The sequence below is a fragment of the Lacerta agilis genome, chromosome 3 (assembly GCF_009819535.1).
Source record: "Lacerta agilis isolate rLacAgi1 chromosome 3, rLacAgi1.pri, whole genome shotgun sequence".
Classification (NCBI taxonomy): Eukaryota; Metazoa; Chordata; class Lepidosauria; order Squamata; family Lacertidae; genus Lacerta; species Lacerta agilis.
Window position 1 is genome coordinate 2554804 of NC_046314.1, and position 19711 is coordinate 2574514.

At 42.3% G+C, this 19711-nt stretch overlaps 1 protein-coding gene across 1 annotated transcript; it reads left to right on the forward strand.

Annotated features, from left to right (window-relative positions):
* Nucleotides 1-16079: 16079 nt before the first annotated feature.
* On the forward strand, nt 16080-16784 carry LOC117044805. The gene has a single exon (XM_033145615.1). The coding sequence runs from the start codon at nt 16124-16126 to the stop codon at nt 16634-16636; it is 513 nt and encodes a 170-aa protein (XP_033001506.1). The 5' UTR covers nt 16080-16123; the 3' UTR covers nt 16637-16784.
* Nucleotides 16785-19711: the final 2927 nt, after the last annotated feature.

The window sequence follows — 19711 nt, forward strand, 5'->3', positions numbered from 1 at the left end:
GAGTCCCTGTAAGTCTAAACCAATATAGGTTATCATCTTTCCAGGACAAAGGAATTACACCAGATCTCCTCAACTGCAGATCTCCCTCAACCTGCCCAGGACAAAAAAAAGGACAACAACACTTAAGTCAAGAGATGAGATATTAACTGAGACAGCCCTATGGCTCTTACGGTGGCCAAGAATCACCATGTTCTGGTCCTGTGGAGGAGCACAATGCAGGTCAGCTATCAGAACAGCAAGCACTTCCAGTGAGCAACTTGTTCCAACAAAGGATGGAAATGAATGGAGGTATTTTGAGCCTTTGGGAGAACTAATCTCTTGAAGAGCCAACCGTCTAGCCTGAGGACTCCTGCATGACCTATAGCCTGGTACACTCCTTGCTTGCTGTACTGGTGAGGTAGGTTGAGAGGCACTTGGTTCCCTGAGCTCTGGTTCTTTGGGCCCTCGTGCTGCAGGATCTGGTTCAGGGGCTCCTGCCTGCCAGCTTTGCATTCAGTGGTCCCCTGGTCACCATCATCTGCTCAGAGCCAGAAACTTGACCTAACTCATGGGCTGGCAACACCTTTGACTCGGCATCCTGGTCACTGCTGGACTCCAGAGAAATAACATGAATTATTTTTTAAGCCCACCAGGCAAGGGTGCCTTGCCCAGGTAGGAACACAGACAGCCTGTGACTATACTGAGATAATAGCTTGACACTTGCATCTCTCCATAGTTTGCATTCATAATGACTACGCATCCATGCAAGGCTATTGGATCAGAGTTCATATTCTGCCAGCTCCCATTTTTAAAAAAGATTTCAGGTACACCTTTGACAGACACAGTCATATCATCCCAAAACAAATTATTTCTCTTGTTGCCCTATGCAACATACATAACCATAAATGAAGAAAAAATGCCTTTTTTGGAACAGGGATGCTTCAAATTCCTGCCTCTGCAACTTAAACCCAAATAAAGAGACAATTCAAGCAAGGGACCAGCATGGGCCCTTTCTTCCTTTGAAAATAAACCGCTGCCACGGAAGAATAGCCCTACTCAGGAGGTAATGAGTATGCATATTGGGAGATATTCATGTTTCTTTGCTACAGACACAGGTCTCGGAGAGAGCTATATTTGAAGTGATTTTTTTTTTTTTTACAATGTTCTATACTGTGTTTCTTAATGCTACAATTGCATCGATTGAAGTCAGCAGATCATTCACTGCATCCTGTGCAAATCTCTTGAGCATTTCAAGTGACCCCATGACTCAGGGTAAAACATTTAAAAAGAACAGCTTGCTTTTCAGATACGATTGACAAGGGCCAACACTTCTCAAGGTACAAAACACAGAAGCTATTTTCACCTCCCTCATTAACTCACAACCATCACTGTCTATAACAGTGGTTCTCAAACTTTTTTCTCTGGGTCACACTTTCAGAATTTTTTTTTTAAAAAAACTACTTTATAATATGATAATGGGACATCCAGAAAATATAAAACAATGCAGTTAGATAAGAACATGAATCATTCCCAGAATATAATTATAAACAAGTCTTCTCTAGCACTCTGTTCAATGGTGACTCTGAATCACAACTAAGTATCGCTTGACGCTCTTGCTCTCATTTTGAAAAGTTATCCATATTCTACACTGAAATATTTAAATATGTCTTTGATCGTCCTTGAATCATCTCACCACCCTTGCCATCCTCTCCTGCCACACCCTTTGAGAACACAGCCATGTTTTGCTTGCGTTCACTCCATTTACTTTTCCAGTCAAACACTAATACCATATTACAGTTTCTCCTACAGTTTCTCAACTTCTAGAGTTTTCTAACCAAGTCACAATTTATTCCACGTTATTGTACAGATGAGTGAAAAATAAATAAAAATAAAAATAAAATAAAAATACCGGGGAAACAAGCGGCAGCCGGCCGCCGACATCTGAGCGCCCCCGTTCTTGCTCAATTGGATCGAAGAAGAAGAAATCCGTAAGTACGGAGCATAATTGGCAACTAAATTTAGACTGATTGGCTCACGGAGAGAAATGCTAAAGAGGAAGTCCGTTTCTCTCCCCTGTGATAATTACAAAGTAACACCGGATTTGGCTGTTGCCACTTTTGGCTGATACATAGTTCTATGTTGATTTCTTTTTTCTGGCTTATGAAGAAACCCCTGTCAAGGGTAGACTGAGATTTTTGAAATATTTCTTCCGATAGACTGTGGATTACAATGTGGAAAAGTTTTGCACTCTGACCAGGGGGAAATGGCGGCTGTAATTTGAGATCTGATGATGGAAAGGTACTGAACTTTGTTATCTCCTGCCTACTTCTGCCCTTTTTGGTTTCGCTCTCATGGTGCCTCCAGACCTAGCAATGGGCTTGGAACAAAGATTAGATTTGCTGCAACAGAATGTTACTGAGTGGTTCTCTGAGATTGGAATGACTCTTAAGAACTTGGCCAAGGAACTTAAAGAAGCATTTGGAGAAGGATATTTCCCAGGGATTTCATCGGTAGAAGAGAAGGCGCAAGCGCAAAGAGAAGAAAAGTCTTGTGGACGTGAGAGGTTCCGGGCTAGTTATCGTGACGTTATAACGGCTTTCTGGGGTGGGAGCCCAGAAAAGCAGGAACAACAATCCTGGGAATTACAACTTGATTTGCAGAGTGAAATGGAGATGCCTGGTAAGGTACAATTTGTTTTGAAGAGTCTAGTGAAGACAGCGAAGACATTTTGGGACAATGCTTTGGATTTTGGATATCAAGAAAAAGAGGACACTTTGGATTATGGTTGGGGAAAAGGATGGGGGGAAGACTGGTGGGTGATTGTGATGGGAAGAGAGAAAATGGTAAGAAGGGGGGTAGGGTAGAAGAAGTTGTGTGTCTAATTGGGAAGGCTTGCCACGGTACTCCGATGTCAGAGAGTAAAATTGATTTGGAAAAGGGAAGAAATACCTAGGTTTTCTTTTTATTGTTAATGTGTTGATTTAATAATGTATAAGGAAGGAATTAGAAGTAATATGAGCAACAGTTTTACTGAGTTAAGAGAAAGATAAGGAAATAAGAAGTTAAGATTTGTAATATGATGTTGTTTTTAATATTTAGAAGTTTAAGGATATAAGATTTTGAGATGAAGACCAAGAATAATGATGAATGAATTGTTAAATTAGATACAAAGTTACTAAAGTAAATTAGAATTGAATGCAGGAGAGAGGTCGGGGGAAGTCTCTTACAAATAAGATTTGAAATAAGATTTTAAGTAACAGTTGGTGTGTTCCTGTATGTTAGGTATGTATTAGTTTTCTTTTTTTTCTTTTTTCTTTGTCTGATGTTATTGTAGTATTTGCTTTTATTTGAATGTTTGTTATTATTTGTTATTTCTTATGTTGTATGTGCTTTTTGTGTGGAAAACCCAATAAATTCTGTTTTTTAAAAAAAAACATGTTCTGTGGGATAGCAATGATGTTAAAGAGGCAAATCACATTTGTATTGGTTTTTATTGGTTTTTACTGATGGGGGGCAGCTGCCTCCCCCTGCCCCTGCCCCGCCCCCGACTACTCCCATGGTGTGCACCCATGGATTTTTGCCTTTGTGGAAAAGGGGGCAGGAGCACTCAGGAGAATTGCCTGGGGTGCACCCTTGAGCCCCAGACACAAGTTTAACCCTGAAACAATGCCTCTTGGAGGGGCCCACACTGTTGCTTGGGGTGATATAACAATGCAGGGCTTCCATGTGTGCTCGCACCACAAAATCAGCCTCTCACCTCCACAGATGTCTCCACAAAAAGTGGCGTGTGGTAGGCTCCTCAGAAGCCAACTCACCAACCACTGGTGATCATGGCTAATATGGAGGTGGGCACCATGGGCTGCCCAGGGGCCTGAAGCACAGCACACTGGGACACATGGAGGATCAGCCTGGTGGACATGCCATGCTCTACTACAGCTGAGGAAGGTCAGAGACTCACAAAGACACTTTCCCACCTCCAGACATTAGGGTGTGCCTGGGCACACCTGGCACACACTGTATGCACACCTATGCCTAAAATTAAACTACTACTTCAATGTTTTTTTGGAAATGCCGAATGTCAGATTCTTTCCAAAAATATTTCTCCTTTTTTTAGTGCCCCTGCTTTGCTCACTCTTCCCCCATTTTTCTGTTATCTTTTTATTATTTATTACATATCCACACCTAAACCTATTTGTTGGGCTTATGCTGGCAGATGCTAGACTAGGTTGCCAAAAATTGGAAGACAGGTGTTCAGTTAACAGCTGAGAATTGGATAATAAGACACTTTTCATTTATCACTGTGACTGAAAAACTGGTGTTTAATTTGTTATTCATGAATGCACTTTACCTTTTGCTGTATGGCATGTATTCCTTGAGTATACATGGCAACATCACTGTGCTGTGCAAATGTCAGCCGTGGGACACAGTATAGTAACACCTGGTATGATCCTGGACAATAAAGACCTACACTAAAAGTAAGAATCTTGCCCTAGTGGCTTTCACTACCTTTCAACTTTGGGGTTGCCATATTTCAAAAAGTGAATCTGCTTTTTTTGCTTGAGCTTTTTGTTTTCGTTTTGCCCAAAGCTATTGAAGAAGATTTGGAGCTATTTTTGTGGAGTTTCACCAAAAAACTACACTTCTGAGATGGGTTGTGATTTCCAACCAAGTCGGTTTAGGTCCAGCAATTCTAAGAACCGGTCACCTCCCTGGAACATCAAATGCAATCCAATTGTCTGTACTACTTATTCTACATCAAATATCTCCTGTCTAGGTTTAATGGACAGAGAACGTTTAATGGCTGCCAGATTCTCAAATCCAATTAATGTGAATTATTAGGATTTAAGCCAATTGGCTAAAACTCCAATTCTAAACATATTACTTAGAAGCATGTCCCATTGATTTCAATAGGACTTATTTCCAAGAAACATGTATAGTGTCAGGGTATTAATCAACTTAAGATCCTTGTACTTAGCTGAGCTGTAGATCAGCTTGAACTTGATGGGGCTTATATTGGTTTAATGTACCGTAGGTGGGTTTACCTGGATTGCAGATTGGGCTGCTTTTTAAACAAAGGGATAGACAGACTTACATTTTACAAAAGCAAGTGCACTATTGCTTTCCAAAGTATATGATTTTAAGCTTTCTCTTCTTCTGTTATCTTACTCTGCTAAGGGCATTTTGAGACCAGTGTGTTAATGTGCAGAGTCACTCATCAGTACACAGCTGTTGCAGGAGACCACAAACATCTTTCCTCCAGCTACTGTGCTGGATGCAAAACAATCCACCTGCTGGATTGTGTGTTGTGTGTTGTGGCATCATTCACTCCCCATTTCCCACTATTTTGAAATGCTTCTCCAAGTTGATTAGAAACTGTGTGATCCCTGCTGACCAACTAACCTAAAATACACACACACACACACACTCCGCACCAACAGGGATGTCTTCCCCACTGCATCTTTCCATCATTTGATGAACCTTTCCCCACCCAGTGAAAATTTGTTTTTCATATGCTTGCTTTTCCTCTACAACATTGGTATGATCACACACTGCAACCACAGAACATGGCTGTTCTCTATACACCCCGCCCCCAAGAAGTATAAATTTCTTTAAAACAATTTGAAGACACTTTCTATAAAAAAATAAATAAATCTCAAAGCGGTTTACAAAAGCAGTAATAAAAAAGCAATAAAACAATTTAATGAACATCATCATTAGAGCTCCAAAAGCAGTTCAAATTGGCCTCAATTATAGGAAGTGGCAAAGAGCCATGGTTTTGATAGACCCCTAAAGCATACCGTTGTTGATGCCTGTCATATGACAGAAAGGAGTTTCTCACCTAAGGCAAGTCCACTTTTTATCATAACATGCTAAAAAGTACTGCATTTCTTTCCTTCTTTTTGGCAGGGATTTTTTAAATTAGGAAACATTTCCTCCACCTCCACCTTCTCCTCCTCCTCCTCCTCCTCCTCCTCCTCTATTGAATTTATATACTGCCCTATACCCACAGGTCTCAGGGTAGTTCACATCCTAGGTAGTAATATTTATCAAACAAACGGGGAGAACCAGAGCAGCGCACGGAAACACAGTGCACAGAAGTACATACCGTACTTCACTGAAATGATGAAAAACTCTTATATGGCATTAGTAGAATATACACCACCCAGTTTACAAACCATTTGTGGTAGAACACTTGCCTCTCAGCTAATTTAAGGTTCATTTAAAATGTGATGGAATGAGTACAAACAAAATTACTATAACCAAGTAATTCATGCTAATTATGTGAACTTAGAATGGGTCCTGTGATCATTCATCTAGTGCACCAAAAATATAAGAACATAAGACGGGCCTGCTGGATCAGACCAATGGCCCATCTAGTCCAGCATTGTGTTCTCACAGTGGCCAATGAAATGCCTATAGAACGCCTGCAAGGTGTACCAGAACTTAGCTCCAAAATCTGTTTTCAACAACAGGAGTGAGGCCTGCTATAATACATGAATGAATGAATATCAGCTCTAAGCAAATTGCCATACCACCACCAAAGCAAAATAGCCACGTTCTGTCCTGGCAGAGTGCCAGGGACCAAGCCAAGCATTTCCTGAACTAGTGCATGCCTTCCTGTCAGGTTGTGGCCCCATCATTTTTACTTACGTTTTGCTAAGTAAGATGTTATTTCCCCATATTACTTGATTGCAAGTAACTAAGTACCAGTTAGCATAACCATTGCTAATTGAAGTTCACTGGTGAAATCAGCTCCTGTTGGTTTTGATGTGTTGACCCAGAAATACTTCAACATGCACTCAAATTCAACTCTATAGATCAGGAATGGGGAGCCTGTTGTCCTTGTTGGATTTCAGCGCCTATCAGGCCCAGCCAGCACAGCCAATGGTCTCCAATGTTGAGTGTTTTAGTGCAACAGCATTTGCTGGGGAACAGATTCCCCATCTTCTCTACCTGTATATCCTGTTCAACCTGCTTCCTAAATAGTTGGAAGCTGTGACCTAGACATGTATTAAAGCATTCACAACATATGCTCAGCAGGCAAAAATAATTTCAGAAGACAACATTGACCTGGTCCTAAGCACAATGATTAAGAATTAAGTTCTAGTTACAGGTAGGTAGCCGTGTTGGTCTGCTGTAGTCGAAACAAAATAAAAAAATTCCTTCCAGTAGCACCTTAGAGACCAACTAAGTTTGTTATTGGTATGAGCTTTTGTGAGTATCTGAAGAAGTGTGCATGCACACAAAAGCTCATACCAATAACAAACTTAGTTGGTCTCTAAGGTGCTACTGGAAGGTTTTTTTTAAAGAATTAAGTGTTACTTAAATAAAATGAATTTAGTTATAAGTAACTAAAAAAGAAAGAAAGAAAAACACTCTATTATATGCTACGGCGGCAGCGAGACTGCTGATCGCAAAAAAATTGGAAGGGAGATAAGACCCCGACATTAGCAGAATGGAGATGTAAATTAATAGAATTTGTTGAATTGGCCAAATTGACATGATTTTTTTTAAGAATTACGTGTTACTTAAATGAAATGAATTTAGTTATAAGTAAGGGTATTGAAGATAGGCCTGGGAATATCCATATAAATATCCATTGATATATTCATGCCTTTCTCATACCAAGTTATATGTAATGAAACTTCGTATGTTACAATTTTTGCAGGGGCATTATGTGATAAACAGTTAAAATTGAGAATTGTCATATGACCAACTAAAGTCATGTCAGATGCAACTATTTTACATCTTGGGTTAAAACTGCAATTCTAGACAACTCTAGAAGTTGGCCGCTTATTTCACCATCAATCATGGTTAAGTGTATACATGTTATCTAAAAACGGTGCTGGGTGGATGTACATAGTAACTATTTGAAAGGTATTGAGCTGGATGGATGTAATTAGCTAAAGGCCATACAACATGCATGTCAGTTCTAATCCTGCTGTTCCGTCACAGTAAGCAGACACTCTTTTGGCATACCTAGAAACAGAATGGGCTATAATGGAGGCAGAACGGGAAGCCCATGTATTTGAATTAAGCAATATAAAACTAGACATAAAGCTGAGATACATTCAGAGTTCTGTCATGAGAATAAGCTGTTTTATTATAGAAGGGACACACTCCTCAATCTTAAAATACATGAAGATGCTAAAAAATGAGGTGCTGGTACTCACCATGAAGTTGTTACAGTAAGTACCACACTTTAAAAAAAGAGGGGCCAGTACTGCGTACTCTTGAGTACCCCCTGGAAAAAAGCACTGACCCTAGAACAAGTATAGGTAGCTGAATAGGAATGACTGTTAATTATTACTCCAGGCCCATTATTGTTAAGTTCAGTGTTCAAAAAAAGGGGGCGGGGAGGAAGTCAGGTTAGTTCAACAATCCTTTGCTGGACTTCTTAGGCTTGATAATTACATGTTATTGGATATGGAAGAGACTGGGTCATAGAAAATGCACTCCCACGTTATTCTCTGTATAAGTGATGGTTCTCTGGTAATTACTAAACAATTTCAAGCAGCCCCAAGTTTCATCCTTCAGATTTCAAGGGTTGAATACTGAAAATCTCACTAGTTGTGGGCACTTGAAGAGGAACAAAGAAAGGAATCATTTACTTAAAGTTCACATGATCGGGGAGTTTCTGAGACAGCAGGTGGGGTAACTAAGTAGTGCACAAATCTATTTATTTGTAAAGTACAGTTGTTGTGGTGATGGCTCCAAGAAGGGGGAAAGTACATGGGCACTGTGATACCAACTATTCAAACAATGTATTGTTTAAAATACACATGAGTTTGCTTTACACAGAATTATCTATTAGCCAACATAGGAAACAAGTGAATCCATAGCATAGTAAAGGAGGGTAAAATGCAGTCCTAAATGTAAACCACTTCAAGGTGTTTTTTTAAATTATTAAAGTGATATATAAAAGGTAAAGGGACTCCTGACCATTAGGTCCAGTTGTGTGCAACTCTGGGGTTGCGGCGCTCATCTCGCGTTACTGGCCGAGGGAGCCGGCGTACAGCTTCCAGGTCATGTGGCCAGCATGACAAAGCCGCTTCTGGCGAACTAGAGCAGTGCACGGAAACGCCATTTACCCTCCCGCTGGAGTGGTACCTATTTATCTACTTGCACTTTGACGTGCTTTTGAACTGCTAGGTGGGCAGGAGCTGGGACCGAGCAACGGGAGCTCACCCCGTTGCGGGGATTCGAACCACCGACCTTCTGATCAGCAAGCCCTAGGCTCTGTGGTTTAACCCACAGCGCCACCCGCATCCCAAAGTGATATATAAATCTTGCTAAATAAAAACAAACAAACGTGGTTACCAGCACTTTAAATCAGAAATTGTTTAATCTAGGTCGGGTCTGAGACAAATGAAAGGCATCTAAATTACAGCTAAAATAATTTTTTAAAAAGTCTAGGGGGAAATGGAGTTTGCCTTTCAGGTAACTAGACCAGAAGCAAACAAAACCTTTAAAAATGGCAAGGGTGTGATTAGGGTGTATGTTCCAAACTGGTGACCCTCCTTCCGGAATGCTGTTGAGCTCCTTCAACCCAGTCAGCATGGCCATGGGTCAGGGATAATGGGAGCTGGGAGTCCAGCACTGTCTGGAGGGCCACAGGTTTCCCCTCACTATCCTAAACATGTTACATGGAACCAAAGTCCATTTTTTTCAATTAAATTTACTTCTGTGTATGTGTGCATGCTTTCGCCACATTCAAAATACTAAACACTGTCGTGTAGAAGCAATGTTACTGCTTCTAGGAAACTGTGTGTGTAGGCTGGAGGGGTATCATGAAATGCTCTGTAATTCATAATCTGAAGAAACTGGCTGACAAACATTCAGTGTCAGATTGTAACCCTCCGCTGGTTAATGTATTGCATTGCATCTGAATTGCTAAAACGCTTGTAAGCCTCTGGGTAACTGGATATATTTCCTACCTAAAGTTAAAAATCAGTCTGAATTTATTCCAAGCAATTAGCTGCCACAAAATATAAAGGGAGGAAAAACAGCCACTACAATTTAAAACATACATATTTATTCATATATCCAGCAAATGGATACTAAACCTTCAATGCATCATGTTCATTTACAGAGTAACAAAAAAACAACAACACAGGTCTCTAGCCCAAGAGCTAGCAAGATAATTGGGAGAGGGTGTGCACACACACATCAAATAGTGCCATGAGGAGGAGGAGGGGGGGGTGCAAAATAGAATAGAAGGGGAGGACACAGTCAGTAAGGTTAGAAAGTAACAAATGCTGCCATGTCTGCTACTCCTGAGTAAGATTCTAATCCTATTTTGCCAAAGGAGCAAAAACAGTTGCAGGAGAAATTCTTTTTACTACCTAATAGAATATTGCCTTTGCTTTTGGAAACAATTCATTAACACCATGGAACTATCCTGTCCTCTGGACAAAATAACACTCGTAGCATATTGTGTGTCAATACAGTGTGTTATCTGTACATTCAGACTGTGGCTAAGGGGAACTGGCTTAGTTATGTCAGCCCTGCAATGTCGTCCACTGCTAATATTGCAGGCTAGAAGTGGGGATGAGGCCAGTTTGGATTTCTAGCAACAACAACAAACTGCACAAAACACTCTTCAGTTTGCAGCAAATGTCGTTAAAGTGCAACTACCCCCTCTGACCAGCTGCCAGCTCAATGCAGAAAAGCCTTGTGTTCAGTTGACTTACGTGAGATATCATAAGAGGAATCTTACAAAAGCCAATGTGGTGCAGTGTTGAGGGTGTTGGACCTGGGAGACCAGAGTTCAAATCCACACTCAGCCATGAAGTTTATGGGGTGATTATGAGTCACTCACAATCTCTCTTACCTTAACGTACTTCACAGGGTGGGTCCCCTTGAGCTCCTTGGAGGAAAGGTGGGGTATAACATCAATAAACAAACAAAATAAGGAGGCAGTCCAGTGATTGTGGTATAGCCAGTAGAGCCTCCTCTGAAAACCTTATTGACTGGCTAGTGATGTTCAGCTTAGCGTGTCCAAGATATGTGACCAAGATGTGACCCTACAGGACAAATGTAGTCAGGACTACTTGACCAGCATCAACAATGGCTGGAGTGGAGTGTCCACTGACAGACAGATTGACTGGACATGGGGAACATGTCTTCTGCACAGGAGACCCTGCTACCTGCTGTTGAGGATTATTTCTCCAAAGTAGGAGAGCCAAGACACAGTGATCATATACTGCAAGAGGGGAGGGGGCAAAGGGGGCATGAAAGACCCTTGCCACAGCTATGCTTGGTAGTACAGATTTCTCCTTCACTTGCTTACCTGGGTGAGGTATTCTGCCCTGGCATCTCCAGTTGTAGGAGTGAGAGCTGCAGCTGAGTGCCTGAAGGTCTGAGGAAACAGTTTAGGGTTGCTATATGTTCGTTTCCCCCAGACACATCCTCTTTTTCAGAGTTTAAAGTTCCATGCAGGTGGATTTTAAAATTTTGGCTAAATGTCCGGGAGGGAGGTGTTGTTTGGTACCATTAGTATCATAGAGTCGATGAGAGAGCAGGATTATAGACCTTTGACTTGATCCAACTATAAACTCCAAATGCATGAGGTGTGTATGTTCGCATGAGAGTGAGAAATGCTGCTTTTTGTTATCAGGGCCTGTCTGAACAGTGGAACCTCGAAATGCAGCTCTTATTTCCAGTCGGCGGAGGGAATGGAAGCAGCCAAGGCCGGGCCAGGTGAGTGGTGGTGCCATTTGTGTGCCAGGTGATGGAGGTGGTCGGCAGGTTGTTTCCCTTCTCTTTTTTTGATAATAATTTTTATTAGTTTTCAATTACAATCCAATAATATCCTCATTATAGGAATACCAATTTATAATACAATTATTAATACCAATCGTTCAAATGCCAAATTATAAAATTAGGTAAGGTGGCCCCCACATGCTGGAATTGATGGCTTGATTGTTTGCTTTATTTCTGTGTTCCAAAATCTTATTAATTTCCATTACATTCTGGTCGTAATAATAATCCCTTATACAACAACTGCAATATTAATAACTTCTATTCATGTTGACACATTAAATGATTTATAAAACTACAAGTGACGAAATCAAACTATATCCTTGTTCTTCCTGTGTGTGGCAATTATTCTGTCCGTGATGTTTCTTCCTGTCCTTGTAAGATGTTATGTCTTTCTTTCACCCGGTTGTTGCTGTTATCCATCATGCCTTGGGTGGAGCTGATATCCCACTGTTGTTCCTGAAATTTCTAAATTGCTCCATCCCATGCTTCATTGTTTTACAACTTTAACAACAGCTGCAAAAATCACTCTGTCCCAATAAATAACCTGTTTTTACCCTTTTCCCTCTCAGCCTGGGCAGAAGAGTGGTCTGTCGAACTGCAGAACTGCAGTAGTGAACCTTATCAGTTCCTTGGCAAGTTCACAGACTCCTTTCATCCTTCTGTCCAACTGAAGATAAATGAGCAATTATACTTCCAATTAAATTAAATTCCAAGTCCTCTTAGCATTAATCAGTTCACTCCATAAATAATAAAGGATGGGGAAGAGTCAGTTCTAAGTTTCCACCATAAACCTTTTGCAAAATAGAGCTTCCCTCCCCTTCTCCTTTTTTTTACACACACACTTCCGTTTAATGTTACATTCCATATCTATAATCCAATTTCTTCTTCCTTGCTTGTACAAATATAATTACTTTGAACTAACAATAAGAGGAGGGTTGCCAAATCATAAATGTAGAGAAGAAAATTTTAAATAAATAAACCATAGGCTCCCCTCTCCCACACCATCTTTTGCACCGAATGAAGTCTTATTCGTATCTCAAATACAAACCATAAAGTCCTTGCAGTTGTTATTGTTCCACAGTTTGTGATATCATCTCTTCTAGCATGCACCTGTACTTTAGTCCAATTAAACTCTAATTAACTGGAGATCCTCTGCTTCTTAATGGTGGCATTGGAAGGTTTTCAGCAGGCGAAGTGCTTTTGCACTCAGCACCTCCCTGCCTCCCGCAATCCATGCCTGAGCAAGAGCCAGGTACCGAGACGAACTGCAATTGAAGCCCATTCTCCCCTGTCCCTGGAGGGAATTTGCAATCATAGTTACCTTCAGTCATCCTGGGTTTTCCTTCACCAACAATCTCCTGCTGTCGTGGGAGCTGCCTCCATTAAGGCAGAGTGGAACCAGAAGCTGCGGGTAGTTTCCCTTCCGTGACATCTGCTGGGACCCAGGCCTGGTGCTGGAGCCTAGCTCTGCTGTGTGCGTGTCGGTGCCAGCTCCCCTGGTGCTGGAAATGGCTCCTTCCAGCTGGACCTGCCCGGCCACCAAGGTGCCCCAGCAAGCCACTACTGCACTTCCACTCCTTGGTGGCACACAGCCATGGGGCGCATGAAGGGGCCAACCCTGAGATGCAGGAGGGCAAAAATGACCCACGCAGCTCTGAGCCCCTCCACTGGCTGCTGTGCTCGCCCTTTGACCGCAGATGGAGCTGCAGGAGCTGCTCTTCAACCACGGCTTCCTGCACCTCAAAGTTGCCTGGCAGGTAGAGGGGCAAAGTGGGGAGGGTGGGTGGTGGTGGTCAGCTTCAGAGGGAGCTGAGGGGCAGAGAGGAGGTTTCAGAGAATGATAGGAATATCGGACCCTCAGGACCCCTTCCAACTCTACAGTTTGATGATCAATGAACCTTGAGAGGCAGTGGCCGGCAGTCATCAGAATCTGGAGGGAAGGCTGGCTACTGCTGTACTACTAATCAAACGGACCTATCGCTCTTATGTCCCTGACAGATGGCACCTAACCTCTGTGTCTTAATGGCCATCAGCAGTGGAATCCTATTTAAGTTTATGTGGGAATAGCCTATATATAGTCAGGATATTTCAAATGAAAGCTGTCATAGAGATCTGTAGTTAAAAGTAGAAGTCAGCAAATTGTGTCCTCTTTTTTGCTCTCCAAAATATGGCAACCCTGCACAAGTTGGCACACTTCTTTCATAAATTGCTGATAACACTGCAATGATTGACAACGTGCCCTTTTCCCAAGTGCAGCTGGCACAGGCTGCGCCCATCAGTAGGCAGCAATTTACTGTGGGCGTCCATGTGTCTTGGGAGATAATGGAGGACCTGCAAAAGAGAAATACCTTTCAACTGAGCTATAGGCCTGTCGCACACCGCCCCAATCTCCGACTGGTGCAAGATTCCAGAGATTCCAAGTGTTTACCCAGGGCAATGGATTCAAACTACAAGAAAGAAGATTCCACCTAAACATTAGGAAGAACTTGCTGACAGTAAGAGCTGTTCGACAGTGGAATTTGCTGCCAAGGAGTGTGGTGGAGTCTCCTTCTTTGGAGGTCTTTAAGCGGAGGCTTGACAGCCATCTGTCAGGAATGCTTTGATGGTGTTTCCTGCTTGGCAGGGGGTTGGACTGGATGGCCCTTGGGGTCTCTTCCAACTCTAGGATTCTATGATTCTACCCACAGTTTGTGTTTCCTTTTGGAACGAGGGACAGCGGAGACTGGTGTCTTTAGGATATATGGTTTATTTACACATATATACCCATAACCTGAGTCTACAATGGAGGGGTTCACAGCATTAACACGCCAAAAGGGTCTTGTTTCTCCCATAGCCACAGCCTTAGATTCAAACAGAAATCAAACTTTGCTTTCAAACGTTGCTCTGACTCTCTCCCCATCTTGCCCTCTTTAACTCTAAACTCAGGCTTTGTCTGAGGGACGCAACCCATTTGCTGTTAGGCACAGAACCCCCTTTCCTACTTCAATACAGGAAGCTCGCCTGGCTTATATTTCAACAGTTGCTGGATCCAGGGGTTAGAAGGAACTTGCATTCTTGCATACAGCCTACTTCTGCCCCACCCCACCCCCGGTCGCCCAAACTCATAATAAGTCTGAGAAAAGGCAGGAGAGGTGCCCTGAGGTGTATGAAGCAGCAGAGAAAAACCAAACGCAAAAAGAATAGAAGGGGGAAGGGAAAGATTAAACCTACAGGTGATTTTTTTTTTAATGCTAACAGCCTAGCTCAATCTCTGATGGGACAAGTGAGGAGAAAGTCCTCGTGTGATGTTGCAGCAGTCAAAAGTGACTGAGTGGGTAGATGGGAGCAAAATTCCCTTAAGTGCATACAGTGTGGGGCTGGGGGAGCAGAGCTGCCTGCCAAAATGCTAGCTGAACTCTGGGAAATTTCAAAACCACGGGTGGTATTCAGTGCTAGTCCTACTCAGAGTAGACCTCTGGAAATCAATAGACATGACTAGCTTGGGTTCATTAATCTTAGTGGGCCTACTTTGTGTAGGACAACATGAGGCCGGAGGAATACGAAGCTCCACACACGATCATCAGACTTCTGTCTCGGCACCGAGGGCTTCAGAGTTATTGCAATGTGGGGCTGCCCTTGAGGCTGACCCTGAATATGCAACTGGTGCAAAGTTTTGGGGCAGAATGTCACCATCATATATTATACCACTGCAATGAAGAACTGCACTACCTGTCTACTAACTACCTGGCTAGGTTCAAGGTGCTTGTACAAAACCCTATGCAGGTTGGGACCAGGATGCCTAAAAGCAGAGGTGTACCAAAGGGTTGACAAAACTGGCCCCTGCTGGGGACGCAGGCCAGGAGGTACAAAAACCACCTACCAGGCATTGGAGTCCTACTGTGGCACCTGCAGCGCCTCCCTCCACCAGCTCAGCACTCCAGCACCTGCTTTCCCCATGGAAGGAATAAACTGGGATCTCCAGGAGGAAAAACTGCTGGAGGAGAAGATGAAAAGGGGTCCTTGGAATGGCTTCCAAGCAGAGAGCAGTGCAGGCCCCAAGGAGGCACGTTCTTTCTTGCTTCTCATATTTTTTTGGGGGGGGGGGGTCGTCAATACAGCTTCTTGCCAAGGGTGCAAGGGAACCTAGGTACACCTCTGCCCCAAAGATCACCTCACCTATATACCCAAAAGATCTATTCTGAACTATGTGAAATTTTGTGTAGCGACAGCCACCCTTTGGAACTGCTTCCCGTTATATAGCAGGCAAGTGCCTTCTCTATTGTTTCTGTCACCTGTTGATTATGTTCCTCTTTCAACAAGCCTTCAGAAATCTTTATCCTAGATTCTCCGGGGTTTAGAGGACACGAGCTGCCTCGGGTTGGTGGTTGGTGGTGGCAGGATGTTGGCTTCTCTGGCATTTAGTCTCCTTGGCAAGCGGGCCATTTCCACTTCAGTCTTTGTGAGAGCCCATGGGTGTGGTATTGCAAAAATGGAAGATTTCAGCCTGCCAGCTTACAACGATCGTCGGGGTGTTCCATTGCCTGAAATTGAGTTTACAACAAGTCTGTCTTTGGAGCAGAAGTCCCTGAAGGAGAAAGGGAAGGCATCACGGACTGCCCTTTCTTCTGCTGAGAAGGTTGCATTGTACCGCATCAAGTTCAATGAGACCTTTGCTGAAATGAACAAGGGGTCATCTGAATGGAAGACTGTTTTCGGTGGGGCACTCTTCTTTATAGGCCTCGCTGCTTTTGTTGTCATTTGGCAAAGGATGTATGTTTTTGGGCCAATCCCTCACACTTTCACAGATGAGTGGAAGGCCATGCAGACCAAAAGAATGTTAGATATGAGAGTGAACCCAGTTCAAGGCTTCTCGGACAAGTGGGACTACAACAAGAATGAATGGAAAAAATAAATGCACTCCAGGGATCGCCACTCCTGTTCTGGCTTGAAATGTTGAAACCATTCCTTCATCTCCATGTGACCTCGCTCCTTCTGTGTATGGGGAAGAAAATACCCCTCTATTGAAAGAAAAACCTTTAATAAATGTTTGGTTTGCTTGACAAGTTTATTCTGCTTTGTCCTGGGGTCCAAGGAAGTATAAATTGTCCCTCTTGCTATATTTTTAGATGTAAAATCTACAAAGCAGGATTAAAAGTTGAAGTTAACAAAAAAAATCTTTATCCTAGTTTGTATCTGTTTTAGACGTAAATTGAGTTTATGTAGGTGCTGTTGTTGTTTTCACACACACACACGAAAAAAATAGTTTTTATATACAGTGGTATTTCGGGTTACAGAGGCTTCAGGTTTCAGACTCCGCTAACCCAGAAGTAGTACCTCGGGTTAAGAACTTTACCTCAGGATGAGAGCAGAAAATGCATGGCGGCGGCAGCGGGAGGCCCCATTAGCTAAAGTGGTACCTCAGGTTAGAAACAGTTTCAGGTTAAGAACGGACCTCCAGAACGAAATAAGTTCTTAACGCGAGGTACCACTGAACACAATTCTTAAAATTGTTTTGTATATGTAACTGCAACATATATTATTAACGTATTTATTTCATTTCTATACCACTTTATAGTTTTAAGAAAAATCTCAAAGCAGTTTACAGAATATTAAAACATCAATAGAACAATCTCAAGAAAGTCAAATATAGAGTATATGGTCAAAGCAACATAATTAACAGAAAACTAAAATATTATCTTAAAGATTTCAAAAGCGGGTCAACTACAGAATGCATATTTAACACAAAGTTAACCAAAAAAAACTTAAACAATTTTTTTTTTTAAAAAAAACATTGCTAAGTGAAGTGAAATATAAAATGCACATTTAAAACAGCACAATTAACAAGAAAATAAAATATTATCATAGGCATGACACGGCTGTTTGGCAGGCACAAAAAGGTGGGGCAAAAGAATCTATTAGTTAGGGTTTGTTGTCAGGCATAGTGATGTCCCTCTGGACTCACCCGGAGCCTCTTCAGTAGGGCAGGTGAGTCTGGACCCCGGGACTCCCTAGGCCAGGTGAAATGGGCCTTGCGGGGAGCAGCCTTCACGCCTCAGAGCCAGGCGATGCCCCTCTGGTCTCCCCAGGAGCCTCTTTCGTTGTGAATCACTTTGGCATGCTTCCTGGGAGCAATTTATAAATGTACAAAATAATGCTTTAGGAAATTTTACATCTCTAATGCCAACTAGCTTAGAATTGGTTTGGACATGCAAATTTTGCTTAAGAGAGCTTAAGTCTCAGCAATGAAAGTGGGGGAGAGAGAGAGGAAACATCAATCCATACAGACAAGGGCAAAATGTCAACATAGTAGTAGATCTATTCATGAACAAACAAATGAGTCTTATACCAAAAGCAGAGTACAACCAGACTGTACTATGGACTCTCTTCTCCAAAATCTAAATAAACCAGTTTGTGTAACACAACAGATTGTAAAGGGCCAGATTTTATCATTCTTAGGCTTTTTTCTTCAAAGCCTGGCGATGCAACAATAAAGCTCCTAGCACATTTGCAAAGCTAAGCAGGGTCCGGTATGGTTTCAAATTGAATCAGGGACCTCATGTTGAGATTCCTGCATTGCAAAGGGTTGGACTAGATGACCCTTGGTGCTTGGTATCCCTTCCAACTCTACGATTCTATATAGAGAAAACTTCAGAGGAATGAAAGGATGGAAACATTCTCTGTTCAAGGTTCCTCTGCACCTTCAGGAAAGCAAGCAGAAACTACAGGTGTTGCTCTTTCTAGATGCCAAAAAAACCAGCCAAAGATATCCCTACCATTGCTGTAGTCTTGAAGCCATTGTGAGGCCTGAGTTTTCTCCCTTTTTTGCCCCCTTCATCCAACCTCACCTACATCAGAGGCAGGCTTAATAATGAATATTCTGTGCTGTCTCCCAAACACACAGACCTCTCATAAACTCTTCCATATCACAATACAAAGCAGACAAGCCGTAATTTGTCTTCCTCTACAGTTATTTAAAAACTGAAACCTGATTACAAAAATTTCCAATACTTCTGATAAAAAATGGCAGAAACCAACATGAGCGTAGCAAGTTTCCCCCCAAATGCATTTGTTTCATACGACATAAAACTAATTAGCCACTAATATAATTTGATTTTCAAGCATATGAGAGGTGGCAATGCAATAGAATGGATCCCCCACACCCCACACCATGGCAACTAGGTTAACAGAATGATTTAACAGAAAATACTTTATAAAAATGAAAGTCAGGATGGTGCTTTTAAGAATATGAAAAATCCTTAAGCACAGCCTCCTTCTTAGGGTGGATGGAACTTCATTAAGTAGCTGCTGCTACTGCTCCTCCAGGCTGGCTCTACCATTTGGCAGAATGAGGCGGCTGCCCAGGCTGAGGGGGAGGGAGCCAGGTACATGTGTGCCAGCCCCCAGCTAGCCTGCCATTCTCAGGTGCAACACAGAAAATGCTGTCCTACTATCAGTACACAGGTTGTCCTTTGCCAGACCTGCTGTTTCTGCTTTCTATAAGGTTAGTACACATTCAACCCATAACATTTTTTAAAACCTCCAAGCCTGCCAACACCTTATTTGTGTGACTGTAATTTGCTTTAACTGTTTTTAATTCTAAATTCTGAATTGCTATAACCCTGCTTGTGAAGGGCTGGTGATAATAATAAACAGTAACAGTAACAAGTACTCTGCTGAACTAGTTTGTGGAACTGATTGTTTGTAGCCCATCTTAATACTATACTACAATTCCTAAAGGGAACAGTATTCTGCCAAACCTAGGAGCTGTTTCACCACTGCAGAGTCACTGGAATTTCAATAGGGTTTTTAATCGCTTCCATTTCTCCAGTCTAGATGCTAGAACCAGAGTTTCTACAAAAGCTACTGTATATTTGGGTAAAGTACATGCATCATTGGATGTGGGTGGCGCTGTGGGTTAAACCACAGAGACTAGGGCTTGTCGATCAGAAGGTCAGCAGTTTGAATCCCCGCAACAGAGTGAGCTCCC